The 26,267-nt window shown below is 57.0% G+C and overlaps 3 protein-coding genes and 1 pseudogene across 4 annotated transcripts; 3 read left to right on the top strand and 1 right to left on the bottom strand.

The window, feature by feature from the left end:
- On the top strand, positions 1–3,515 carry LOC143659760 (chymotrypsinogen 2-like). The gene is made up of 7 exons (XM_077133057.1): positions 1–67; positions 1,741–1,844; positions 1,973–2,052; positions 2,152–2,230; positions 2,477–2,657; positions 2,736–2,869; positions 3,277–3,515. Exons 1-7 carry the CDS (start codon positions 16–18, stop codon positions 3,436–3,438), a joined length of 792 nt encoding a protein of 263 aa, XP_076989172.1. The 5' UTR covers positions 1–15; the 3' UTR covers positions 3,439–3,515.
- Positions 3,516–6,293: 2,778 nt separating this feature from the next.
- LOC143659755 (chymotrypsinogen 2-like) lies at positions 6,294–9,819 on the bottom strand. Its single transcript, XM_077133048.1, has 7 exons — positions 9,753–9,819; positions 7,977–8,080; positions 7,769–7,848; positions 7,591–7,669; positions 7,164–7,344; positions 6,949–7,082; positions 6,294–6,540 (listed from the first exon to the last, which is right to left on the bottom strand). Exons 1-7 carry the CDS (start codon positions 9,802–9,804, stop codon positions 6,379–6,381), a joined length of 792 nt encoding a protein of 263 aa, XP_076989163.1. The 5' UTR covers positions 9,805–9,819; the 3' UTR covers positions 6,294–6,378.
- An 8,384-nt stretch (positions 9,820–18,203) lies between these two features.
- LOC143659754 (chymotrypsinogen 2-like) lies at positions 18,204–20,886 on the top strand. Its single transcript, XM_077133047.1, has 7 exons — positions 18,204–18,339; positions 19,125–19,228; positions 19,335–19,414; positions 19,514–19,592; positions 19,839–20,019; positions 20,098–20,231; positions 20,640–20,886. The coding sequence occupies exons 1-7, from the start codon at positions 18,288–18,290 to the stop codon at positions 20,799–20,801; spliced, it is 792 nt and encodes a 263-aa protein (XP_076989162.1). The 5' UTR covers positions 18,204–18,287; the 3' UTR covers positions 20,802–20,886.
- A 1,260-nt stretch (positions 20,887–22,146) lies between these two features.
- Positions 22,147–25,103, top strand: LOC143658466 (chymotrypsinogen B-like; annotated as a pseudogene). The gene is made up of 6 exons (XR_013163224.1): positions 22,147–22,196; positions 22,267–22,426; positions 22,850–22,928; positions 23,305–23,519; positions 24,246–24,376; positions 24,865–25,103. The product of XR_013163224.1 is annotated as a chymotrypsinogen B-like (transcript).
- Positions 25,104–26,267: the final 1,164 nt, after the last annotated feature.

Below are 26,267 nucleotides of genomic sequence, written 5' to 3'. Positions count from 1 at the left end.
CCTGCCCGCAGCACCATGGCCTTCCTTTGGCTCCTGTCCTGCCTGGCCCTCGTGGGGGCGTCCTTTGGTGAGTGTGGGGGACTGAAGGCCAGGGAGGGGGTCCCGGACCATCCCCAGGACCACAGCCGGGTCCCATCAGGAGGGACGAAGGAGATCTGAGCCTCGGCTCCCTGCACCCTCGGGCCTCAGCCCAGCACCCAATTTGAGGCTTCAGAGAGGAGAGGGGTCCTTCTGGAGCTTTCTGAGCCCCCCACCCTATGCCAGGGAGAGGAGCAAGCTGGGCCCCGCCATGGCCTGAGGCTCCAGAAGGGGCTCAGGTGGGGAGGGCTGTGGCCCCCCGGGACCCTCCCAAGGCTTTCCTCCATCATGCCGGGCACCTGCTAAGCGCCGTCTTCTCTGGTTTTATAAGATTATGAACTTGACTATATGATATCCACATCCGCGCTACTAGAGATTAACTCCTCTTAACTTTTTGCAAATTTGCTTCAGAAATGTATTTAAAACAAAACAAAACAATAAAACAGGTTGAGGTTGAGCTAAAGCTCTCTCTGCCCCTCTTTCCCTCCTTGGAAGGCAAATTCTATTCTGAACTTGTGTGCATTTTTTCTTATATGGGTTTTTATGAATCGACTATTTATTTGTATTGCCATAAACAATGTAGACAATTTTTAATTTTAAACTTTATGGAAACAGGATTGTATTCTATGTGAGTTTACAATGTGCTTTTTCCCACTCGTGTAATGCTTGAGATGTATCCATGGAGACATGTACATCCGGGTGGTTCATTCATTCTAATCATTATCAAGTGTTCTCTCATGGGAATACACCCGTTTCTTTCTTTCTTCTTCTTTTTTTTTTTTTGCCATTACAAAAAATAGCTTATTACTATTACTGTTTTGGGACAACAAGAATCTTCAGTGACCCGCTCTGTCCCCACGTCCTGTGGGCTGGAGTAGGAGGTGCCGGGCCCGGGGCAAGGCGCCTGTGCCCCCAGCAGCACCGAGGCTGGGCTGTCCGGCTGTGCCTGTGCCACCGTCCGTGGCACTGGGAAGCCGCGAAGCAAGCACGAAGTCACTGGCCCCGACTCACCACATTTTAGGCATCTTAGGCCCACCTTCTCCTTTCTGATTGTTTTATGATGATTGCTGTTTTCTGTTTCTTCAATGTGTCCTTTTATGGTGTGGGTTCAAAGTCCCATCTTATTAAATAAGACACCAAATCTTTATGCAACGAATCGGTCCTTAAATTGTGAGCTATCACAGAAAAAGAGAATCTAGCACGAGCACGGCAGTGTAGAATGGGATCATTTTACTCTCCCATCAGAAAAGGGAGAGAGAGTTCTCCATTCCCCATGGATTTGGGATCACCAGATTTAACTCCACACCCCCTTCCTCCCCAATCGGGGGATTCAGCTGCTGCTCTAAGCTCACACAGCAAGGAAGGCTGGCTCAGGGGCTGGGGCAGGGTTCCGCTTCTCCCTCCTGTCTTGTGCTCCTGCAGGCAGCTTGGGTGCAGGCCTTGGTCCCTCTGCATCCCTGGAGGCCTGAGTGGGGTCAGCAGGCTATGGCTAGGGGACCCTTGAGCCGGGATGTTGGGGGCCTGGGGAAGTTGCTGGAGGAGGTGGGAGCGATGCAGGGGCTCCTGGGCTGGCCTGGACAGTCAGAGGCAGAGCCCAGGAGATTTGCAGCAGGGCTGCGTGAAGTCCCAGATGGCTCAGCGCTTCCTCCCACCCTCTGCCAGGCTGCGGCGTCCCCGCCATCCAGCCCGTGCTGCATGGCCTATCCAGGATCGTCAACGGGGAGGAGGCTGTCCCGGGCTCCTGGCCCTGGCAGGTGTCCCTGCAGGTAAGGGGGCCCTGTGCACATGTGCGAGAGGGTCTGTCACACTGGGGTGCGGGCCAGGCTGGCGGCCTCTGCCCCGGTTGGTGTTGCAGATCCTCCAGCCAGCGCTGAGCCCTCCATCTTCCTCGCAGGACAGCACCGGCTTCCACTTCTGCGGGGGCTCCCTCATCAGCGAGGACTGGGTGGTCACTGCCGCCCACTGCGGGGTCAGGTGAGGGCCCGGGCAGGCTCAGGGTGTCCGCTGCCAGCTCCACCAGGGAAGGTGGGGAGGGCACCCTCCTAGCCTTCACACCCCCCATGCTTGGTCTAGAACCTCCCACGTGGTGGTGGCTGGTGAGTTTGACCAGGACTCAGACGCCGAGGACGTCCAGGTGCTGAAGATTGAAAAGGTGCGCGCAGGCCCTGCTGATGCGCTGAGGGGCTCAGCCACGGCGCTGGGGGCGGGAAGGAGAGGAACCCCGGGCAGCTTGGGAGACACGCTGGGTAGGGGTGGGGGTGGCCGCCCCATAGTCCTCAGTTGGGCTCCTGCGGGTCTGATTCCCTGGGCTGGGCCTCCGGGAAAGTGGTCCGTCCCCCTGAATCCCGCAGCCCATCCCCGAGCCTCACTCATCGTCTGGCTCCCGACCGACCCGCAGGTTTTCAAGAACCCCAAGTTCAACATATTCACCGTCAGCAATGACATCACCCTGCTGAAGCTGGCCACGCCCGCCCGCTTCTCCCAGACCGTGTCGGCCGTGTGCCTGCCCAGCGAGGGCGACGACTTCCCGGCCGGCTCGCTCTGCGCCACCACGGGCTGGGGCAAGACCAAGTACAACGGTGAGGGCCGGGCCGGCAGGCGGGCGGGAGGTGGGTGCCGTGGGCGGGGCGGCCTCTGACCCCCTCCTGCCTCTCCAGCTGCCAACACCCCCGAGCGCCTGCAGCAGGCGGCCCTGCCCCTCCTGTCCAACGCCGACTGCAAGCAGTTCTGGGGCAACAAGATCAAGGACACGATGGTGTGCGCCGGGGCCAGCGGCGTCTCCTCCTGCATGGTACCGGCCCCCAGGGCTCTCCCCAGGACCCCTTTCCGTCCCAGCCCGGGGTGGGTTTCCCGAGGCCTGCCACCCCCACCCCGGACACTAATGGACCTCAGCAAGAGCATGCCAGAGGAAGGGTCTGGTGGCACAATTCCCTTGATCTCGTCGAGGTGAAGGGCGCCTCCCGGGCTTGTGCGGTGCAGAGCAGGACGGGGGGCACCTGGGGGCTTGGCCTTGGGTCCGGAAGCGCTAAGGCACAGCCCGCGGCCAGCCTTTCCTTGCGCCTCCACCATAGGATGCGACCGCCAGGGGTGGCCCAGACTGGAAGCCTAGAAGCACGTCCGCTGTGGCTCCTGGGTGTCGGGCCCGGGACGAGGCCCGGGAAAGGCCACCAGGTCCAAGCGCGCCTCTCCTTCCCACAGGGTGACTCCGGCGGCCCCCTGGTCTGCCAGAAGGACGGAGCCTGGACCCTGGTGGGCATCGTGTCCTGGGGCAGCAGCACCTGCTCCACCTCCATGCCTGGCGTTTACGCCCGAGTCACTGAGCTCCTGCCCTGGGTGCACGAGATCCTGGCCACCAACTGAGCCCGAGCCTTCTGCAATAACCTCTGCACCCCTCACCTCCCCGCCCCATGTCCTCCATAAAAGCATCTGTACAGAAACACTGAGTGCACGTGTCTCTTTGTGTCCCAGGGGGTGGGAAGAAGGAGATTCAGGGCTGGAGTTGGCTCTGTCACCCACTACTGGGCTGGGTTATGCTTATTTCCAGGCCACCTTCTTAGGCAGCCCAGATCTGTGGATCTCATCCTCCCTGCTCAGTTCGCCACCCTGGAACAGAACTCGGGCCCTGCCTGCTGGGGTCATCTTGACCCTGAGAGCTTGACCCAAGGACCTGTGGAAAGCAGGAGTCCCTGGGCAGGCTATGCAGTCCATAGCCCTGAAAAGGCAGTGTTGGGATCAGACTGTCTTCTGGGGCTTCTCCCTCCATCACAGGCTCCAGACCCCTTTCTCTGCCCTCAGACCCCTCCTTAACCTGGGCCCTGGAACATGCGTGCAGTCCCCACCTTTCCCTGCTTCAGACCCCAACCTCTTTGCCCACGTCCACCGAAACTAACCTGCATAGCCCGGTAAACTGTCAATCCAGCACTGGAGGTTTCCATCTCCCACCCTGCGGCCCCTCCTGGTCCTCTGTATTTCCTGTGACTTGGCATAAGATCGAGAGGGTTGATCAGACTCAGATGCAGGCTGAGCCCTTTTGGCCAGGCTGTAGGCGGAGGGGGCATTTTGTAAGAGCTCCCAGGCCCGGCCATCTCCCGTGATGTTGGCGTCTCTGATGCTCGGTGCTCGGTCACACTAGTTCTTTCGAGAGGGAGGACAAAATGGTGATATCTTAATTCTAATATTCCTTTTCATTGATTACTTCGAGTATGTCTATCTATCATTCAATTACTTGTGGTACATGCAGATAAATAAATGCTTATTTTTTCCTTTATTGGTTTTCAAGGTCACGAATTTCAAGGTTTTCAAGGTAGATGGACTCCTTCCATCCTCCAAAGTTGAATCAACTTGTTTTACTTTTGTTTTGTTTTTTTTTTTAGACTCATTAGGAACTCCAGGGTTTAAAAATATAGGAACTGCAGGGTTTAAAAATATTTGAACATTTCAATTGATTGTAATTATTATCCTTACTGAAGGTCAATGTGTCCCTTTGACATGTGGGAACTCCAAGTTTGCTCCTGAGACATTTTAGGAAGACCCAAGATGGCTTTAAGAGCTTCCTTGCTATCAGGTATGGCAAGATGGCCCAGGCTGCAATCAGTTCCATTGTGTGAAACTCCCTAGTTTCTTTAGTGTGGAAAAAGGTATTTCATGACCACAATCTGGGTGCTGGGGACCCTCATGGCTATTGTACCAGCCGCTGTTTGTGGGGCTCTGCAGTGAATGGAGTGAGGAAATATTTCAAAATAAAACATGTTTTAGAGAAAAGACCTCATGAATTCATACTGATATCTCCAGGAAAAATTCAGGCCTGAAGGGTTTTTACTCACTGCAAATATAGTAGTGTATTTGTGTCTTTTCTTCTATGCCAGAAGCCTCATCCCCAAGGATGCAGAGACTGAGCTCATGAGAACCACCTGTGGGTACTTGCTTGTTCTGTTCCGCTTTACACACAACAGGTGCAGGATCACAAAAGACTGTCATTACCAATACAATTACTGAAAACAGCGAAGCTTTTCCTTCATCTGTGCTCTCCTCTCTTCAAAACAGTGGTTCCATAGCTGCACTGTCAGAGCTTCAGTCACCAGCCGCCATGCTCTCCCACCGCTGGACTCACCGAGTCTCCATTCCACAAGCAATGCCACGCGTGAGGCCCGGCCCCGTCCCGGGCTGACGTCTCTGCAGGCATTTCAGCTTCTGAAGCTCAAGCTCCGGTTGGTCTCTAAGGTAGGGTCCATGAGAACATGCTCCCCGAGATCGCACATGCTGACAGCATTTTGTGCCGTTTATACTTGAAGTTCAGTTTGGAGACTTCTAGTGTTTCCCCATTTAGAATGATGCCTACGACAGAGATTTTTGTTTTAAATAGGTACCTTGTCAGGTTAAGGAAATTCTTTTCTATTCTTAATAAGAGTTTTTATAATCGTTTTTACACGGAATTTTTCAAATTCTTTGTCCATATGTTAATAATATAGTTACTATTAAACTATGCTTGCATGATGAACTTCTTTAAATACTGCCAAATTCTATTTTCTAATAGAAACTGAGTGAAATGGCTACATATTTTTATTTTTGTAATGTCGTTTCTGTTTTGGTATCAGGGTTTTTATGGCTTTACAGAATAACTTAGATAACAATCTTTTTTTTTTTTTTTAATCTCTGAAAGACTTCATACGAGAGTGAGATGACCTGTTCTAGAAAGTCTGTAGTTCTTGCCTGGAAAACCCCACCTGGCCTCCCGGGAGGCTGACTGCACCGTATCAGCGCCGCCTGGCGGCCAATATGAGAGCGGCCTGGTTGGGCCTCACCCCTTTAACCTCCTTTAGCCCAGCACTGTCCAAAAACATAATGTAAGCCAAAAATGTAATTTTAAATTATATACTAGTCTTACTAAATACGTAAAAAGAAAAAAAGAGGCTGGTGAGGCCTCGGGGCTCCCGCGGGACCTGGGAGGAGGCCACACCCGGGAAGGTTCCCTGAAGCCGCAGGTGTGGGCACATGTCCCTCAGCCACCACGCCCCGGGGTGGGGGGGGCATTTTCTCTGCCTGTGGCCTTCCTGGTACTCTGGCGAGCTGGAGCCCAAGTGAGGGAAGGGGTCTAAGGAGAGGCTCTCCCAGAGACCCCCCAGCCTGGAAGGCCTGGCCCATCCAACGCAGGGGAGGGCCCAAGTTCGGGAGCAGAGGGGTCCGTGGGGGGCTTTGACATGGGAGACAGACACCACTGACGGGTTTACCCAGAGTTTTATTGAGGTTCTGTGCAGGGCAGGGCAGGGCAGAGCTGGCCAGGGCCCAGGCGGGGCCTCGGGCTCAGTTGGCGGCCAGGATCTCGTGCACCCAGGGCAGGAGCTCAGTGACTCGGGCGTAAACGCCAGGCATGGAGGTGGAGCAGGTGCTGCTGCCCCAGGACACGATGCCCACCAGGGTCCAGGCTCCGTCCTTCTGGCAGACCAGGGGGCCGCCGGAGTCACCCTGTGGGAAGGAGAGGCGCGCTTGGACCTGGTGGCCTTTCCCGGGGCCTCGTCCCGGGCCCGACACCCAGGAGCCACAGCGGACGTGCTTCTAGGCTTCCAGTCTGGGCCACCCCTGGCGGTGGCATCCTATGGTGGAGGCGCAAGGAAAGGCTGGCCGCGGGCTGTGCCTTAGCGCTTCCGGACCCAAGGCCAAGCCCCCAGGTGCCCCCCGTCCTGCTCTGCACCGCACAAGCCCGGGAGGCGCCCTTCACCTCGACGAGATCAAGGGAATTGTGCCACCAGACCCTTCCTCTGGCATGCTCTTGCTGAGGTCCATTAGTGTCCGGGGTGGGGGGGGCAGGCCTCGGGAAACCCACCCCGGGCTGGGACGGAAAGGGGTCCTGGGGAGAGCCCTGGGGGCCGGTACCATGCAGGAGGAGACGCCGCTGGCCCCGGCGCACACCATCGTGTCCTTGATCTTGTTGCCCCAGAACTGCTTGCAGTCGGCGTTGGACAGGAGGGGCAGGGCCGCCTGCTGCAGGCGCTCGGGGGTGTTGGCAGCTGGAGAGGCAGGAGGGGGTCAGAGGCCGCCGCCCCGCCCGCGGCACCCACCTCCCGCCCGCCTGCCGGCCCGGCCCTCACCGTTGTACTTGGTCTTGCCCCAGCCCGTGGTGGCGCAGAGCGAGCCGGCCGGGAAGTCGTCGCCCTCGCTGGGCAGGCACACGGCCGACACGGTCTGGGAGAAGCGGGCGGGCGTGGCCAGCTTCAGCAGGGTGATGTCATTGCTGACGGTGAATATGTTGAACTTGGGGTTCTTGAAAACCTGCGGGTCGGTCGGGAGCCAGACGATGAGTGAGGCTCGGGGATGGGCTGCGGGATTCAGGGGGACGGACCACTTTCCCGGAGGCCCAGCCCAGGGAATCAGACCCGCAGGAGCCCAACTGAGGACTATGGGGCGGCCACCCCCACCCCTACCCAGCGTGTCTCCCAAGCTGCCCGGGGTTCCTCTCCTTCCCGCCCCCAGCGCCGTGGCTGAGCCCCTCAGCGCATCAGCAGGGCCTGCGCGCACCTTTTCAATCTTCAGCACCTGGACGTCCTCGGCGTCTGAGTCCTGGTCAAACTCACCAGCCACCACCACGTGGGAGGTTCTAGACCAAGCATGGGGGGCGTGAAGGCTAGGAGGGTGCCCTCCCCACCTTCCCTGGTGGAGCTGGCAGCGGACACCCTGAGCCTGCCCGGGCCCTCACCTGACCCCGCAGTGGGCGGCAGTGACCACCCAGTCCTCGCTGATGAGGGAGCCCCCGCAGAAGTGGAAGCTGGTGCTGTCCTGCGAGGAAGATGGAGGGCTCAGCGCTGGCTGGAGGATCTGCAACACCAACCGGGGCAGAGGCCGCCAGCCTGGCCCGCACCCCAGTGTGACAGACCCTCTCGCACATGTGCACAGGGCCCCCTTACCTGCAGGGACACCTGCCAGGGCCAGGAGCCCGGGACAGCCTCCTCCCCGTTGACGATCCTGGATAGGCCATGCAGCACGGGCTGGATGGCGGGGACGCCGCAGCCTGGCAGAGGGTGGGAGGAAGCGCTGAGCCATCTGGGACTTCACGCAGCCCTGCTGCAAATCTCCTGGGCTCTGCCTCTGACTGTCCAGGCCAGCCCAGGAGCCCCTGCATCGCTCCCACCTCCTCCAGCAACTTCCCCAGGCCCCCAACATCCCGGCTCAAGGGTCCCCTAGCCATAGCCTGCTGACCCCACTCAGGCCTCCAGGGATGCAGAGGGACCAAGGCCTGCACTCAAGCTGCCTGCAGGAGCACAAGACAGGAGGGAGAATCGGAACCCTGCCCCAGCCCCTGAGCCAGCCTTCCTTGCTGTGTGAGCTTAGAGCAGCAGCTGAATCCCCCGATTGGGGGGGAAGGGGGTGTGGAGTTAAATCTGGTGATCCCAAATCCATGGGGAATGGAGAACTCTCTCTCCCTTTTCTGATGGGAGAGTAAAATGATCCCATTCTACACTGCCGTGCTCGTGCTAGATTCTCTTTTTCTGTGATAGCTCACAATTTAAGGACCGATTCGTTGCATAAAGATTTGGTGCTTATTTAATAAGATGGGACTTTGAACCCACACCATAAAAGGACACATTGAAGAAACAGAAAACAGCAATCATCATAAAACAATCAGAAAGGAGAAGGTGGGCCTAAGATGCCTAAAATGTGGTGAGTCGGGGCCAGTGACTTCGTGCTTGCTTCGCGGCTTCCCAGTGCCACGGACGGTGGCACAGGCACAGCCGGACAGCCCAGCCTCGGTGCTGCTGGGGGCACAGGCGCCTTGCCCCGGGCCCGGCACCTCCTACTCCAGCCCACAGGACGTGGGGACAGAGCGGGTCACTGAAGATTCTTGTTGTCCCAAAACAGTAATAGTAATAAGCTATTTTTTGTAATGGCAAAAAAAAAGAAAGAAGAAGAAAGAAAGAAACGGGTGTATTCCCATGAGAGAACACTTGATAATGATTAGAATGAATGAACCACCCGGATGTACATGTCTCCATGGATACATCTCAAGCACTACATGAGTGGGAAAAAGCACATTGTAAACTCACATAGAATACAATCCTGTTTCCATAAAGTTTAAAATTAAAAATTGTCTACATTGTTTATGGCAATACAAATATATAGTCGATTCATAAAAACCCATATAAGAAAAATTGCACACAAGTTCAGAATAGAGTTTGCCTTCCAAGGAGGGAAAGAGGGGCAGAGAGAGCTTTAGCTCAACCTCAACCTGTTTTATTGTTTTGTTTTGTTTTAAATACATTTCTGAAGCAAATTTGCAAAAAGTTAAGAGGAGTTAATCTCTAGTAGCGCGGATGTGGATATCATATAGTCAAGTTCATAATCTTATAAAAACAGAGAAGACGGCGCTTAGCAGGTGCCCGGCATGATGGAGGAAAGCCATGGGAGGGTCCCGGGGGGCCACAGCCCTCCCCACCTGAGCCCCTTCTGGAGCCTCAGGCCATGGCGGGGCCCAGCTTGCTCCTCTCCCTGGCATAGGGTGGGGGGCTCAGAAAGCTCCAGAAGGACCCCTCTCCTCTCTGAAGCCTCAAATTGGGTGCTGGGCTGAGGCCCGAGGGTGCAGGGAGCTGAGGCTCAGATCTCCTTCGTCCCTCCTGATGGGACCCGGCTGTGGTCCTGGGGATGGTCCGGGACCTCCTCCCTGGCCTCCAGTCCCCCACACTCACCAAAGGACGCCCCCACGAGGGCCAGGCAGGACAGGAGCCAAAGGAAGGCCATGGTGCTGCGGGCAGGGAGCAGTAGGGTCTGCTGCCAACGGGCCCCTTTACATACCCCGGGGCCCCCTCCAAGCCGCGCCCAGCCCCGCTGGCCTGGCCATGCAGGAGACCCAAGAGCCACCCTTACCCTTACCCTGGGATTTGGGCGATAAGCCAGGGCCAAGTGCCTCTCACAGCCAGCGCTGGCTCCCAGACCGGGGCACGCCAGCTCCTGGGAACAGGACAGCTGCTTCAGCCCGCCACCCAAAACCTTGGCAAAGCTGGGCTCCCCTAGGGCTCTGCGGCCTGCGCTGGGGCCCCAGCGAGGAGGTCTGGCTGTGCAGAGCCCATCTCTGCAGCCATGCCAGGGTGGCAGGGACCAGGACGCTCCCCGTGCCCAGTGCGGCAGGGAGGGTTCCCAGGTGCTCAGTGGAAGGCAGTCCCACCACTGGGCTCAAAGAAGCCCAGCTGGTCCTCATTGGCAGGAGCTCACAGGTGGCCTGGCTCTGGATTTCTCAAACCAGGGCTCCCAGGACCACAAATGTAAGCTGTAGTTGCCCTGCAAAGGATGTCTTCAAAGTAACCTTTATCAGAAAGAGAGAGAGCCCAGCCCTGGCCAGCGGGACCTGAGCTCGAGGTGTGTCCAGGAGGCGAAGGCAGAAAGGGGCCACCCAGTGGGAGACTCAGCAGCTCCCAGCGGGCAGACGGCTTCAGCCCATCCCACTTCAGCCACTGTGTCCGGCTGAGCGCTCTGTCTGCAGTCATTCATCGTTAAGGAACTACCCATTGCATAAAGTTTAGTTTCTTATAAAATAGAACACTGTTTCTGTGCCATAAGATGAGCCATTGAGGAAGCGGGAAACACGGGATGTGAACTGTCACCTGCAACGAGGAAAGGGCATGTGTGCGCGGGTGCGGGCAAGGGGTCGGGGCAGCAGCACTGGGCCCGCCTTCGCGGGACTGAGCCTCCGGTGAGACGCACAGACCAAGCAGATCCGAAGAGAAGAGAACAAATGCAATAGAGAGACCGGGCGAAGGAAAGGGATGGAGAGCTGGGGGTGGGGCCTTTCCGAGACAGTTTGAAAAGAAAAACCCCAGCGAGGCCGCGTTGCAGGCCCTCGACGCTGCTCTGGGGAAAGCCCACCACAGGCCAGGTGGGCACTCGGGCGGCCCTGGGGAAGGGCGAGGCCTCCTTACCTGCCAGCCCCGCGCTGAGCGCCCCGCAGCGGCCTCGCCAGCCCGGGCCAGGCCTCCCGATGCCTGCGGCCCCGTGGGGAGGGCGACGTCTTCACCGCAACCTCACGGGAGCCCCTGAGCCAGGAGCACCCAGCTAAGCCGCTCCTGGAATCCTGACCCGCAGCAACTGGGTGAAATAATAAGGTGTTCGTTGTTTTAAGACACTACATTTTGGGGTAATTTATTCTGCAGCGAAAGTAACTAACAGATGAGAGGTGACTAGTACAGACAGAACGCAAATTATCCACGGAGGAGAAGGGCTTGGAGGGCTGGACTGTGCAGGGCAGACCTCCCTTTGCCTCTCCTGACCCGCTTCCCGCCCCTCTCCTCCCTGCGCCGGCCCCAGGCTGCTGACCCCCGCGACTGCTTCACTGCCCGCTGCACCCTCCGGCTGCTGGGGGGGGGGGGCAGTTCAAAGGTGGCACCTGCCGCAGATCAGAGGGTGGGAAGGTCAAGGCGCTCCTCAGGGCTGTGGACTGGCCCTGCTCCTCCCTGCAGGGCCACAGCTCCTGCCTCCCCCTGCACCCTCCCCTGCCTGGGTCCCCGAGACAGCGCTGGCACTGTCAGCCCCAAAGCACGTCTCAGCATCTTTTACCCTGCGCTCCTCTATTAGCCTCATGACTTCCCTAAACCCTGCACCCCCTTTTGTGAATAGTGTCTGTTAAACCCTCCACATGTTTGAAGGTGCCTTTTGTTTCCTTCTAATACATTCCTCCAAAGGTATTATCTATGATCAATTTCCTACTATATGCACCACTGAAAGGGGGGATGCTGCTAATTAAGCTATGAATCAGTGCTTTTTGTCACCTAGAATTTTAGTTTAGATTTACTTTAAGACCTACTTTAGTTAGTTAGTTTTTGCACGGGCAGGCACTGGGAATCGAACCCAGGTCTCCGGCCTGGCAGGCGAGGACTCTGCCACTGAGCCACCGTGGCCCGCCCTCTACATTGTTTAGACATAGATTTTTAAAAATCATATATTCACTCTTGCGCCTACGGAAAAAAAAAAGGGACTTCCGGAGAAGTTGGCGGCTTAGTAAGACGCGCGGGTCTTAGTTCCTCCTCCAGAACAGCAACTAAAGAAACAGAAACAATACGAAACAGCTCCCGGAGTCACGACAGAGACCAAAAAGACAGCGTACCCCATTCTGGAACGGCTGTACGGGCAGGGAGAATCCGCTGCGGTGAGATACCCGAGGGGTGCGCGTTTTCCCGGCCGGGGTGGCTGGCGACTGGGGTCCCCTCCACGCACGTGACTCCCCGGTCTGACTGGGAACGTTGGATAGCGGGGCCCTCCTGCCATGCTTGGCGTCTCGGGCCAGCTGGGCAATTTGGACCGGCACTCCCCCAAGCCAGGGCGGCCGGCGACCGCCCCCACTCCACGCGCGGTTTCCCGGGCCGACTGCCAGATTCGGATTGGCAAGTTAAAGGAGCCACAGCATCTTTTACTGGTGGGACCCGCAGACAGACGAGCACCACGAGCGCCACCTACTGGGCAGGAAAAGAAAAACAGAGCCCAGAGATTTCACAGAAAAACCTTTCAACCAGCCGGGTCCCACACCCAGGGAAATCTGATCAAATGCCCAGACACCAGCAGAAAATAATGGATGACGCTCGGAAAATTGAAGATATGGCCCAGTCAAAGGAACAAACCAATAGTTCAAATGAGATACAGGAGCTGAGACAACTAATGCTGAATATACGAACAGAAATGGAAAAACTCTTCAAAAACCAAATCAATAAATTGAGGGAGGACATGAAGAAGACACGGGCTGAACAAAAAGAAGAAATAGAAAATCTGAAAAAACAAATCACAGAACTTATGGAGTGAAGGACAAAGAAGAAAAAATGGAAAAAACAATGGATACCTACAATGGTAGATCTAAAGAGACAGAAGCTACAATTAGTGAACTGGAGGATGGAACATCTGAATTCCAAAAAGAAACAGAAACTATAGGGAAAAGAATGGAAAAACTTGAGCAGGGGATCAGGGAACTGAATGACAATATGAAGCGCACAAATATACGTGTTGTGGGTGTCCCAGAAGGAGAAGAGAAGGGAAAAGGAGGAGAAAAACTAATGGAAGAAATTATCACTGAAAATTTCCCAACTCTTATGAAGGACCTAAATTTGTAGATCCAAGAAGTGCAGCGCACCCCAAAGAGAATAGACCCAAATAGGCGTTCTCCAAGACACTTACTAGTTAGAATGTCAGAGGTCAAAGAGAAAGAGAGGATCTTGAAAGCAGCAAGAGAAAAACAATCTGTCACATACAAGGGAAACCCAATAAGACTATGTGTAGATTTCTCAGCAGAAACCATGGAAGCTAGAAGACAGTGGGATGATATATTTAAATTACTAAAAGAGAAAAACTGCCAACCAAGACTTCTATATCCAGCAAAATTGTCCTTCAAAAATGAAGGAGAAATTAAGACATTTATAGACAAAAAGTCACTGAGAGAATTTGTGACCAAGAGACCAGCTCTGCAAGAAATACTAAAGGGAGCACTAGAGTCAGATACGAAAAGACAGAAGAGAGAGGTATGAAGTAAAGTGTAGAAAGAAGGAAAATCAGATATGATATATATAATACAAAAGCCAAAATGGTAGAGGAAAATATTATCCAAACAGTAATAACACAAAAAGTTAATGGACTGAATTTCCCAATCAAAAGACATAGACTGGCAGAATGGATTACCACCCAGCAATACCACTGCTAGGTATCTACTCAAAGGACTTAAGGGCAAAGACACAGATGGACATTTGCACACCAGTGTTTATAGCAGCATTATCTACAATTGCAAAGAGATGGAAACAGCCAAAATGTCCATCAACAGACGAGTGGCTAAACAAACTGTGGTGTATACCTACGATGGAATATTATGCAGCTTTAAGACAGACTAAACTTATGAAGCATGTAATAACATGGATGGACCTAGAGAACATTATGCTGAGTGAGTCTAGCCAAAAACTAAAGGACAAATACTGTATGGTCCCACTGATGTGAACTGATATTTGAGAATCAACTTGGAATATATCATTGGTAACAGAGACCAGCAGGAGTTAGAAACAGGGTAAGATAATGGGTAATTGGAGCTGAAGGGATACAGACTGTGCAACAGGACTAGATACAAAAACTCAAAAATGGACAGCACAATAATACCTAAGTATAATGTAACTATGTTGGAACAATGAATGAAGCTGCACCTGAAATATAGTTTTTTGTTTGTTTGTTTGTATCTTTTGTTTTTGTTTTTTCTTTTTCCTTTTTTTATATATATATATTTTAAATTAGTATTATTATTTTAATTCTCTTCTCTATTTTAACATTCTATATCTTTTTCTGCTGTTTTGCTAGTTCTTTTCCTAAATCGATGCAAATGCACTAAGAAATGATGATCATACATCTATGTGATGATACTAAGAATTACTGAGTGCATGTGTAGAATGGAATGATTTCTAAATGTTGTGTTAATTTCTTTTCTTTTTTTTGATTAATAAAAAAAAAGAAAGAAAAATGGAAGCAAACCAAATTAAGGTGCTCTCAAATAGTCACACTCAGAATCTGCCTTCTCTAAAACCTGTTTGTCTGACACTTATCTGTGTTCATCTTTGCACCCAGTACCATCCTTTACAGCATCCGTGATGCAGCATTTCTTCAAAGAGAGCTGTGCGGTGGTGTGTGGGACATTCACCCAGTTTGGTGGAAAGGAGGAGCTCCCAAGGGGAAGGAGACGGGGTGGGTGTTCCAGGGAAGCGTGACGGTTAAGTTCGTGGGTCAGCTCGGCTGGGTTCTGGTGTCCAGTTGCGTGGTGAAGCCAGCTCTGGCCTCACTGTTACTGTGAGGGTCTTACACAGATGGACTTGCCTGTGTAGGCTACAGCTGATGCCCTCGGCAGTGAAGTTTCCTCATCCAGTCTGTTGGAGGTCTTAAAGCCAGAGCTGAGGATGAAAGAAGTCCGAAGAATTTCTATCTCTTCTTCAGCCAGCCGGCTTCTCCTGAGGAACTCGGTATCCTTCACTGGAGTTGCCAATCCGTGGTATGCCTTACGGAATTTGGACTTGCCAATCCCCACACTCATGTGAGCCAATCCCTATAATTAATCTGTTATTTACGTGTGTGTGTGTGTGCGTGTGTGCGTGTGTGTGTGTACTATCAGGTCTGGTTCTCCGGAGAGCCCTCCCTAATGCGGGAAGGGACCAGCAGGGGCAGAGCCCCGAGGGAGAAGTTCAGGGCACGTGGGTCTGGAGAATGGTGACTGAAGTTTTACGTGCAAAGGGTACTGTGGGGTAAATCATTTGAACTGTATCGGTAATGATTTCCATCGTTTTTAAAAGGTGCGTTCAACCGCCGTTTTGTAGTTAAAATTTTTAGACTTAAGGCAGGTAATGAAGAGAATTTAAAAATGATCAGTGATCTCTGTAGCTAATTCTCAAATAGCTCAGCAAAAGTACGTATGCATACGTGTGTGTGTGAGCACACTGGGAGGAGGTGGGAAAAATTGTAAAGAGAGTTCCCAGAATGAGGGAGGCTCAGCTTGGGCGTGGGATCGAATCCTTCTGTTTGGCCATTAAAGAAAAAATGGACAACCAGTGTGCAAACAGTTTCCAAAGAACATCCCCTATCCTATGACTCAACCATTCTACTCGGAGGTGTTTACCCAAGGCAGATGGGAACATGTGATGTGCAAAAACTTATACACGATGTTTAGAGCAGCTTTACTCAAAATAGCTCCGAGCCAGAGCATGGAGAGACAAATTGGGGTGCATTCACACCACAGAACACTGCTCAGCAATAAAAAGGAACAGACCTCTGATGCACACAACCCCAATGAACCTCAAAAATAGGATGCAGAGTGAAGGCAAACAACAAAAGAGGGCTCTGGGCATGATTCCATTCCTGTGGAATTCCAGAGCAGGCAAAACTCATCTATGGGGAAAGAAAGCCCAGCAGTGGATGTTTCTGTAGACAGGGGCTTGAGTGGGAGGGGATAAGAGGGAATCTTTCTGGGGTGAAGGAGAGTTTCTCTGTGTATCTTGGTGGGGTGGGGTTTACATGGGTGTTTGCATCTGTGCAAATCCTCCCCCCACACACAAACGGGTGCATTTTACCGTAAGTAAAGTTTACCTCCATTTTAAAGAGTAAAGAGAAAGGTGGCCCAGGAGGCTAGAATCTCTGGGGACCCCCCAATATATACCGCCGCCTGGCATCAAAACTCCTTGGTTAGGGGGTCCTAGTTCACAGAGAGGGGTGGGGGGAGGGCACTACCTCTGGGTGTGGTTGGCAGGGGCTGCAAAGGCAACGGCGGGTGGGGCCCCGCGGCCCTTCAGGCCCCTGCCCCAAGGAGGCGTGGAGGCACCTGCGGCCCGAGCGCCCCTCCCCCCGCGGCAGCTGCGCCCCTTCCCGGCAGCCCCGGCAACCCGTGCTGGGCGGGGGCGGGGCCAGCCAGCTGTCGCCTCCCACGGCCGCCGCGGCCAGGTGAGCGGGGCCTGCCGCCCGCCCGCGTCCCCTCTGCGCGCTCCACGCGCCCGCTCGCTCCCCCCACCGCGCTGCGGCCGGACCCTCGCCCCCAGGGGCTGCCACTGCGCCTGCCGCTGCCGCTGCCTCGCAAGGTCACAGCTCGCCCTCCTCGGCCTCCCGCCTGACCTCTGCGCCTTGTCCGTTCCGCTCCACCGCCCCTTCCCCCACGTGCTCTCCTCGGGGCGCGGCTGGACGCCCCCCTCCGCCCCCAACACACGCTCTTTGCTCAGTCGCTCCCTGGGTCCCGACTGCGGCCGCTCCACAGACCCGCGTGGCGCGCTCCCCCTGACTCCTAGATTTTTAACTCAAATGTCCCTTTCCGAGAGAGGCCCTCCTGGCTGCTGTATAGCTAAATAGAAAAAAAAATTGCTCCTCAGGTGGCGATAATGTATATTTCACTTATTTTTTATCACCCTTTTCCCTCTTGCCCAGGTAAGCTTGCTGAAAGCAGGAGCTGGTGTTTCTTTTGTCTGTGCAAGGCCCGAGGGCCGTGGAAGGAGCGCTGGGAGGTACCGTGTGGCTTCACCCAGAGGGGCCACCCTGTAGGTCCTGTTTTGTGCCCTCTTTTCTCACATGATTTTCCCATCCCTTACATCATCAGACAAACCTCCAGGAGGAGCACAGGACAAGAACAGATGATTCTAGGAAGAAATACAGAGAACCAACAATCATGAATTGGGTGTCGGGTCTGGTCCTGGCACCCTTACCTACTTTCACCCGTTACCTTTGCGAGACCCATATTCTAACCCCATATTACGTATATAGAAACCGGATCAGAGAGGGTGACTAACTTGCCCAAAGCCCCTCAGCTGCCTGGTGCCGAGAGCTGTGCTGTGAACCAATCATCAAGGCAATGGCGATTAAAAAGTTGTGCGAGAGTAAGTAGGTTTGGGGTCTCACCCTGGGCCTGACAATTCAGAATTCCTCCCTCCCCAGCTTCCCAGTCGCTGGGAGAGACCCCCATGTCCACCCTTGTGCCCAGCCTGGAACCGGATCCCCCTGCCTCCAATGTTCCCGCCTGGCACAGAGGTGACGGCAGGAGCTTGTGGCTAGTGTCTGGGCCCCAGCTGGGCCCCAGGACGCTGCTCGCTCACCCCCAGGTGCCGGCTTTCACTGGTGCCTCTGTCAAGGGGCCAGGGCCATGTGGGCGGCAGTGGGCCCCTGGCCCCTCCAAGTGATCACCCCAAATGTCAAATTGAGCCTTCAGCTGAGCTTCGCGCCCATCCCCTGGCCAGCCACCCGCTACAAGGCATAGGCCCGGTCCCCACAAACCTCCCTGGCTTGACCACACAGCCCAGGGGTGTTTGAATGACTAAGAGACTGAGTAGATCATTTGTCCAAGGGCCTCCGGACCCCGAGAGACCAGGCCAGGGCTCGACCCCAGGCCTTCTGGACTTGAACCAGAGGGGCCTCCCCGCCCGGGTGTGGCTGCTGCCCTCAGGACCCCTGAGCGGGCAGGGCCTGGAGGGGGAAGCCCAGTGCCGCCACCCCTTCCCCTCGGCCCTGGGACAAGGGCCACCTTGCCTAGTCCTGTCCTTGGCTTGCCCTTGGCACTGGCACCATGCTCAGCCTGGGTCACAGCTGCTGCCATCCCAGGCCCCGATGCCTGTGGCGCTGTGCCATACCCTGCCCGCCCGGGCACACTGGCAGGAAGGGGCTTATCGCCTCAGTGTCCCCAGATAGCAGCCCGGCCACAGGGATATAAAGGGAGCTCCCGGCCGGGTGCTCATCTCCCCACCTGCGCCACCATGAGCTTCCTCTGGCTCCTTTCCTGCTGTGCCCTCCTGGGCTCTGCCTTTGGTGGGTGCGGGACCTGGGAGAGCCTGGGGCGACTGGCTCCTTCCAGACGGCGGGAGGGACTCTGAGTGACCATCTCCTGCTGAACCCGCTCATCTCCACGGAGGGGGTGGTGGCTCAGACCACCAGGGCGCCCTTGTCATCTCAGGGGTGGCCCTGCGCTCCTTCCCAGCACCCAGGATGGTCCTGGGGCGGCCCTGGGGTGGCCCTGGGCCCTCGCACCCTGTGCCAGGGACAAGGAAGACAGGTCTAATGGGACAGAAATTGCTTCCTGCAGTCAGCAGTTCCCGTGCAAGCTGCGATCGCGAGCATGTGGGCCGAGCTGCGGCTGGGCCCCAGCACCCCTTTTGGGGCCCTGATCCCGGTCATTTCGGGACCCCTTCAAACTTCTGTCCATTGAGCCCTTACGTGCCCACTAATTCGTCTTGAACCTGTGAGATTAGCAACTTTATGGTACCCGTTTTGTTGCAGGGGAAACTGAGACTCGGGGAGATTTAGCCTGGCAAGGACGGTGCCAGGAATCAAACCCAAGGGTCCGAGGCCCAGCTCCTGCGATGGCCGCGCTGCCCCCTTGCCCACCTCCCGCTGGCTTGTCTGGGCCTGAGGCTGCCCCCAGGGCCCCCAAGTGGCAGAGTCTAATTCCTCTGAGTCCTGTAGCCTAGCACATGGCAGCCTTGGGGTGGAAGGGGCAGTCAGGGTAGGCTTCTAGGAGAAGGTGAGGCTGGGAGAGGGCTGGGGTGAGCAGAACCAACAGCAGGGCCCAGAGTTGACCTTGCCCCCCCACCCAGGCTGTGGTGTCCCCACCATCCAGCCTGTGCTCAGCGGTCTCTCGCGAATCGTCAATGGGGAGGATGCTGTCCCTGGCTCTTGGCCCTGGCAGGTGTCCCTGCAGGTAAGGGGCAGAGAATGGAGAAGGGGGGTGTCAGGGGGAGGGCATGGCCTGAGGTGGGGGCGGGGGGCCCTCCAGCCAGCGCTGAGTCCCCCTGCCTTCCTCGCAGGACAGCACCGGCTTCCACTTCTGCGGGGGCTCCCTCATCAGCGAGGACTGGGTGGTCACTGCCGCCCACTGCGGGGTCAGGTGAGGGCCCAGGCAGGCTCAGGGTGTCCGCTGCCAGCTCCACCAGGGAAGGTGGGGAGGGCACCCTCCTAGCCTTCACGCCCCCCATGCTTGGTCTAGAACCTCCCACGTGGTGGTGGCTGGTGAGTTTGACCAGGACTCAGACGCCGAGGACGTCCAGGTGCTGAAGATTGAAAAGGTGCGCGCAGGCCCTGCTGATGCGCTGAGGGGCTCAGCCACGGCGCTGGGGGCGGGAAGGAGAGGAACCCCGGGCAGCTTGGGAGACACGCTGGGTAGGGGTGGGGGTGGCCGCCCCATAGTCCTCAGTTGGGCTCCTGCGGGTCTGATTCCCTGGGCTGGGCCTCCGGGAAAGTGGTCCGTCCCCCTGAATCCCGCAGCCCATCCCCGAGCCTCACTCATCGTCTGGCTCCCGACCGACCCGCAGGTTTTCAAGAACCCCAAGTTCAACATATTCACCGTCAGCAATGACATCACCCTGCTGAAGCTGGCCACGCCCGCCCGCTTCTCCCAGACCGTGTCGGCCGTGTGCCTGCCCAGCGAGGGCGACGACTTCCCGGCCGGCTCGCTCTGCGCCACCACGGGCTGGGGCAAGACCAAGTACAACGGTGAGGGCCGGGCCGGCAGGCGGGCGGGAGGTGGGTGCCGTGGGCGGGGCGGCCTCTGACCCCCTCCTGCCTCTCCAGCTGCCAACACCCCCGAGCGCCTGCAGCAGGCGGCCCTGCCCCTCCTGTCCAACGCCGACTGCAAGCAGTTCTGGGGCAACAAGATCAAGGACACGATGGTGTGCGCCGGGGCCAGCGGCGTCTCCTCCTGCATGGTACCGGCCCCCAGGGCTCTCCCCAGGACCCCTTTCCGTCCCAGCCCGGGGTGGGTTTCCCGAGGCCTGCCCCCCCCACCCCGGACACTAATGGACCTCAGCAAGAGCATGCCAGAGGAAGGGTCTGGTGGCACAATTCCCTTGATCTCGTCGAGGTGAAGGGCGCCTCCCGGGCTTGTGCGGTGCAGAGCAGGACGGGGGGCACCTGGGGGCTTGGCCTTGGGTCCGGAAGCGCTAAGGCACAGCCCGCGGCCAGCCTTTCCTTGCGCCTCCACCATAGGATGCCACCGCCAGGGGTGGCCCAGACTGGAAGCCTAGAAGCACGTCCGCTGTGGCTCCTGGGTGTCGGGCCCGGGACGAGGCCCCGGGAAAGGCCACCAGGTCCAAGCGCGCCTCTCCTTCCCGCAGGGTGACTCCGGCGGCCCCCTGGTCTGCCAGAAGGACGGAGCCTGGACCCTGGTGGGCATCGTGTCCTGGGGCAGCAGCACCTGCTCCACCTCCATGCCTGGCGTTTACGCCCGAGTCACTGAGCTCCTGCCCTGGGTGCACGAGATCCTGGCTGCCAACTGAGCCCGAGGCCCCGCCTGGGCCCTGGCCAGCTCTGCCCTGCCCTGCCCTGCACAGAACCTCAATAAAACTCTGGGGAAACCCGTCAGTGGTGTCTGTCTCCCATGTCAAAGCCCCCCACGCACCCCCCTGCTCCCGAACTTGGGCTCTCCCCTGCGTTGGATGGGCCAGGCTGGCCAGGCTGGGGGGTCTCTGGGAGAGCCTCTCCTTAGCCCCCTTCCCTCACTTGGGCTCCAGCTCGCCAGAGTACCAGGAAGGCCACAGGCAGAGAAAATGCCCCCCCCCCCCCCAGGGCGTGGTGGCTGAGGGACATGTGCCCACACCTGCGGCTCCAGGGAACCTTCCCAGGTGTGGCCCTCCTCCCAGGCCCCGCGGGAGCTCCGAGGCCTCACCAGCCCAAGGACTCACGATAAGGGGAAGGGATGCGAGGCGCGCTGTGATTGCTGGGCTCAGGGGATGTAACGGGGTCCGTCGGAGAGGCCCCCACCCTCCCAGCGCACCCACGCCTTTCTCTGGGTGGCCCTCGCCCTCCCTCTTTGGCACCAGCTCCAGTAGCTGCGGGGCTTGGGCAGGGCTGGGACACAGGCCCAGCAGCCCCGGGTCGCCTGGCCCTTGCCCTGGTCCCAACACCCAGCCCTTGATCCCCAAAACTGGCCTCTTGGGGCCAGTGATTCCATCCCTCTTCCCCCTCACACCCGCCCCTGTCCCTGCCCCCCCACTGGGTGCTCCTGGCGGTCTCCTCCTCGCCTAGTGGCTATGTCAGGCTCACAGGCCCATTATCCGGAAGTTTCCACGGGCATCTCAAACTCATCCGGCCAAGCCCTGGGACCCTCCCTGCCCACCCCACCCTGGGCACCCAGTTCCTTCCTCCTCCCTCAGAGTCTGCCCCATGCCCCGTGGATCCTGCCTCGCAGGGGTCTCCTCCAGACACCCCCTCTGCCCGCGCCTCCTCAGGCCTAGCCCCGCGCCCCTCTGGGCTGGGCAGCTCCCAGGTCAGTGCCCCCAGGTGGGCAGCACCCACTCTCGTCAGCTTCCACCCAGACGCAAGAGGCCATGGGGATGCCAGAGCAGGAGATCCCAGGCCCGCTGCCCAGCACCCTGCGCTCGGAGACCAGCTTCCCCCTGGGGATCGCGGGGCCAGGCCTCCCTGCTCCGCACCCCTCCAGACCTAGTTTACTTAGGGCGGCTGCGGGCTGGGCTGAGGGGCTGGGGGCCCTGGGGTGGCCGGGGGTCGCAGGGGTCTGGTGTCCCCCTCAGGACACCATCAACCGACCAGGCTCCCCGTCCCTGTGCCAGGCTGCGGCGTCCCCACTGTCCAGCCGGAACTGAGGCCTGTCCAGGACCGTCAATGGGGAGGAAGCTGTCCCCGGCTCCTGGCCCTGGCAGTTGTCCCTGTAGGTGAGCGGGGGAGATCCGGAGAGGAGGCTGCCCAAGAGGGCACTGACTCGCCCACGCCCCTCGCCCACAGACCAGCTCCAGCTTCCACTTCTGCAGAGGTCCATCCTCAGTGGTCACCAGGTGGTCACCGCCGCCCACTGCGGGGTCATGTGAGCGCCCGGGCTCGGCTGTCGCAGAATGACCCTCACCCCCTCCCAGCCCCAGGCAGGCGCTGCGAGCAATGGCAGCGGGTGGGGACACCACACGGGCTGTTCCTCTCACCCTAGGCACAGACGGGGGAGACACCTGTCCCCAGCTCAGCTCCCGCGCCCCAACACCCAGCCCTTGAACCCCCAAAACTGGCCTCTTGGGGTCAGTGATTCCATCCCTCTTCCCCCTCACACCTGTCCCTGTCCCTGCCCCCCCGCCGGGTGCTCCTGAGGATCTTCTCTTGGCCTCATGAAGAACCCCCAGCCACCGGGACCCCAGCTTGGGGAACCCTGGTCTGGTCTATGCCCTCATCAGACAGATGAGGAAACTGAGGCTCTGGCAGGTTCCTGCAGGTGAGGGGTCAGCCAGGAACGCCGAGTAAGGCATGGCCTGCATTGACCATGAACCCCCACGCAGCCCGCTTCTGGAGGCCCCTCTGAGGCCCAGCACCCCTCTCTCTCCAGGAAGAGCCACCGCGTGGTGGCTGGGGCATGCGACTGTGGCTCCGACTGGGAGGCCGTGCAGGTCCTGAGGATTGCAGAGGTGAGCCAGGTGGGCAGGAAGACGCTGGGCTCGGGCGGCCACGACGGGCCCCAGCCGGGCTCCTGGAGGCAGGGGGGGCACATAGGCCGGGGAAGTGGGCGACTCTTGGCCTTCCACGGCTCAGCAGAGCCTCTCCCCATGCCTTCTTTTCTTCTCTTTCCCAGCTCCCTTTAAAACACGGAGGGTTGTTTCAGATTATAAAATAATTTGTGCTTGTGGCAGAAAAAATGTGAAAATACAGAAATTAAAGTTCACCAACATGTCACCTGCCATTTTCCCACGAGTCCTGGCCCTGCACCTCCACAGATCCTGTCTGTCCAGGGGTCCTTTCCGGCCCCGACCTGAGCCTCCCCTTTTCCCCACCTTGTCCTCCAAGCGAGGTCTGCCCAGCCCCCAACCTTTTTCAAACGGGTTTTCGAGCATCCTCAGTGGGACCCACACGCCAGACCGAATGACACCACCCTGCTGAAGCTGGCCACGCCCACCCGCCTCTCCAAGACCTTGTCCCCCATCTGCCTGTCCAGCACCAACGCCAACCTCCCTGTGGGCTCCTCTGTGCCACCGCGGGCTGGGGCAAGACCAGGTACAATGGTGAGTGCTCTCTGCAGGAGTATGAAATTCACTTTGTTTGTTTGTTTCTAATATAAATTCCAAAGTATAGTCACAGATTCCAACACACCTGCAAATCTTTCAAATTCTTTATTTCAAATCCTCTTGATTAAAACCCCACCAAACATGACTAAAAACAAGGTTCCAAAATGACATACTTGAGCAGCAAATTTCAAAGAAACATCCAAGCACAAGCATGGCCCTGACTAACCTTCAATAAGTTTAACAGCATTGGGTTCCTAGCCTGGACTTCTCTCCAGACTTTGATAGCGTGGCCATGAAGTCCCGGCTGGGCATCAAATTTCCAGCCCTGGTTGGGGCGCTGGAGTTCACCCATGTCCCCTGCCCCTGTGGTGGACACCGCCTGCTTTTCTTCTTTCACAGCCCCAAGTCCTTCTGTCCCGGCCTCAGCCCACCCCCGGCCCCTCCTGCCATCCCCATGGTGGCCAGCAGAGCTGAGGATGCACCAGGGCCAGGCAGGGCGGGGCTGGGGTCAGCAACTCTGCTCAAAGCAAAACGGCCTGGTCCCCACTGCAGGGGAGCAAGCGCTAAGGGAAGGTGTGGGGCCGACTGGCGTGGTCCTCACGACCGTGACCGAGGGAGACCGCAGGGGAGGATGGGTGCCTGGAGGGGGGCCCGGGTCCTCTTCCACCCAGGGTGGGCTGGGTGGGATTGTGGACCCTGAGCCCCGGCCTTCTGCCCCTCCAGCCAACAAGGGCGCCCCAAGGCTGCAGTAGGTGGCCCTGCCCCTCCCGTCCAACGCCGACTACAAGCAGTTCTGGGACAAGATCAAGGACACGATGGTGTGCGCCAGGGCCAGCGGCGTCTCCTCTTGCATGGTACCGGCCCGCCTGCCCCCCTTCCCACTTGCGCCCCCCACTCTTGGAGGGGACACAGGGCACACAGGGACTGCAGACCTGGACTCCCTGCTGCTCTCTGCCATGATCTACTTAACTGCATTCCCTGCCCAGTGTCCCAGCAAAGGCGGGACTAGTAATACCAGCTTCCCAGAGCACGGGCTCGCTGTGGGCAGGTGCGGGGCCGAGCTTCCCGGGCATTTCGTCCCCACACCTGCACCCTGAGCTGCTTGTTTCTGGTCCATTTTATAAATGACAACCAAGTTTAGAGAGGGGAAGTCACCTTCCTGGGGCCCTCCAGAATTGGATGGCAGAGCTGGGACTGACCTCAGGTCTAAGTGACTCGTGCAAAGCCACACAGAGTGAGGCCCTTCTATGCCCACTCTTGTAATTTCTCTGTCCCCAACCTCCTGGGCTCTGCCAGGTCAGGTACACTAGGGCCTGGCAACAACCATTCCCCCATCCTGCAGGGTGACTCCGGCGGCCCCCTGGTCTGCCAGAAGGACGGAACCTGGACCCTGGTGGGCATCGTGTCCTGCAGCAGCGGCACCTGCTCCACCTCCACACCTGCCATGTACGCCCGCGCCACTGAGCTCCTGTCTTGGGTGCACGAGATCCTGGCCACCAACTGAGCCCGAGCCTCCTGCAATTCCCTCTGCACCCCTCACCTCCCCGCCCCAAGTCCTCCATAAAAGCATCTGTACAGAAACACTGAGTGCACGTGTCTCTTTGTGTCCCAGGGGGTGGGAAGAAGGAGATTCAGGGCTGGAGTTGGCTCTGTCACCCACTACAGGGCTGGCTTATGCTTATTTCCAGGCCACCTTCTCAGGCAGCCCAGATCTGTGGATCTCATCCTCCCTGCTCAGTTCGCCACTCTGGAACAGAATTCGGGCCCTGCCTGCTGGGGTCATCTTGACCCTGAGAGCTTGACCCAAGAACCTGTGGAAAGCAGGAGTCCCTGGGCAGGCTATGCAGTCCATAGCCCTGAAAAGGCAGTGTTGGGATCAGACTGTCTTCTGGGGCTTCTCCCTCCATCACAGGCTCCAGACCCCTTTCTCTGCCCTCAGACCCCTCCTTAACCTGGGCCCTGGAACATGCGTGCAGTCCCCACCTTTCCCTGCTTCAGACCCCAACCTCTTTGCCCACGTTCTACCGAAACTAACCTGCATAGCCCGGTAAACCGTCAATCCAGCACTGGAGGTTTCCATCTCCCACCCTGCGGCCCCTCCTGGTCCTCTGTATTTCCTGTGACTTAGCATAAGATCGAGAGGGTTGATCAGACTCAGATGCAGGCTAAGCCCTTTTGGCCAGGCTGTAGGCGGAGGGGGCATTTTGTAAGAGCTCCCAGGCCCGGCCATCTCCCGTGATGTTGGCGTCTCTGATGCTCGGTGCTCGGTCACACTAGTTCTTTCGAGAGGGAGGACAAAATGGTGATATCTTAATTCTAATATTCCTTTTCATTGATTACTTCGAGTATGTCTATCTATCATTCAATTACTTGTGGTACATGCAGATAAATAAATGCTTATTTTTTCCTTTATTGGTTTTCAAGGTCACAAATTTCAAGATTTTCAAGGTAGATGGACTCCTTCCATCCTCCAAAGTTGAATCAACTGTTTTACTTTTGTTTTGTTTTTTTTTTAAGACTCATTAGGAACTCCAGGGTTTAAAAATATAGGAACTGCAGGGTTTAAAAATATTTGAACATTTCAATTGATTGTAATTATTATCCTTACTGAAGGTCAATGTGTCCCTTTGACATGTGGGAACTCCAAGTTTGCTCCTGAGACATTTTAGGAAGACCCAAGATGGCTTTAAGATCTTCCTTGCTATCAGGTATGGCAAGATGGCCCAGGCTGCAATCAGCTCCATT

Source organism: Tamandua tetradactyla, chromosome 16 (assembly GCF_023851605.1).
Source record: "Tamandua tetradactyla isolate mTamTet1 chromosome 16, mTamTet1.pri, whole genome shotgun sequence".
NCBI classification, from domain to species: domain Eukaryota; kingdom Metazoa; phylum Chordata; class Mammalia; order Pilosa; family Myrmecophagidae; genus Tamandua; species Tamandua tetradactyla.
The sequence above is the reverse complement of the archived record's forward strand: the minus strand, read 5'-3'. Positions and strand labels throughout refer to the sequence as shown.

What these genes read in the sequence shown, in the direction of transcription:
- LOC143659760 (XM_077133057.1), top strand. Translation starts at nt 16, where the DNA reads ATGGCCTTCCTTTGGCTCCTGTCCTGCCTGGCCCTCGTGGGGGCGTCC. An exon ending in CCTGGCAGGTGTCCCTGCAG is followed by an intron (nt 1,845 to 1,972) that starts GTAAGGGGGCCC and finishes TCTTCCTCGCAG; the next exon opens with GACAGCACCGGCTTCCACTT. An exon ending in GCGGCGTCTCCTCCTGCATG is followed by an intron (nt 2,870 to 3,276) that starts GTACCGGCCCCC and finishes TCCTTCCCACAG; the next exon opens with GGTGACTCCGGCGGCCCCCT.
- LOC143659755 (XM_077133048.1), bottom strand. Translation starts at nt 9,804, where the DNA reads ATGGCCTTCCTTTGGCTCCTGTCCTGCCTGGCCCTCGTGGGGGCGTCC. An exon ending in GCCGCCCACTGCGGGGTCAG is followed by an intron (nt 7,670 to 7,768) that starts GTGAGGGCCCGG and finishes TGCTTGGTCTAG; the next exon opens with AACCTCCCACGTGGTGGTGG. An exon ending in GGGCAAGACCAAGTACAACG is followed by an intron (nt 7,083 to 7,163) that starts GTGAGGGCCGGG and finishes CTGCCTCTCCAG; the next exon opens with CTGCCAACACCCCCGAGCGC.
- LOC143659754 (XM_077133047.1), top strand. Translation starts at nt 18,288, where the DNA reads ATGAGCTTCCTCTGGCTCCTTTCCTGCTGTGCCCTCCTGGGCTCTGCC. An exon ending in CCTGGCAGGTGTCCCTGCAG is followed by an intron (nt 19,229 to 19,334) that starts GTAAGGGGCAGA and finishes CCTTCCTCGCAG; the next exon opens with GACAGCACCGGCTTCCACTT. An exon ending in AGGTGCTGAAGATTGAAAAG is followed by an intron (nt 19,593 to 19,838) that starts GTGCGCGCAGGC and finishes ACCGACCCGCAG; the next exon opens with GTTTTCAAGAACCCCAAGTT.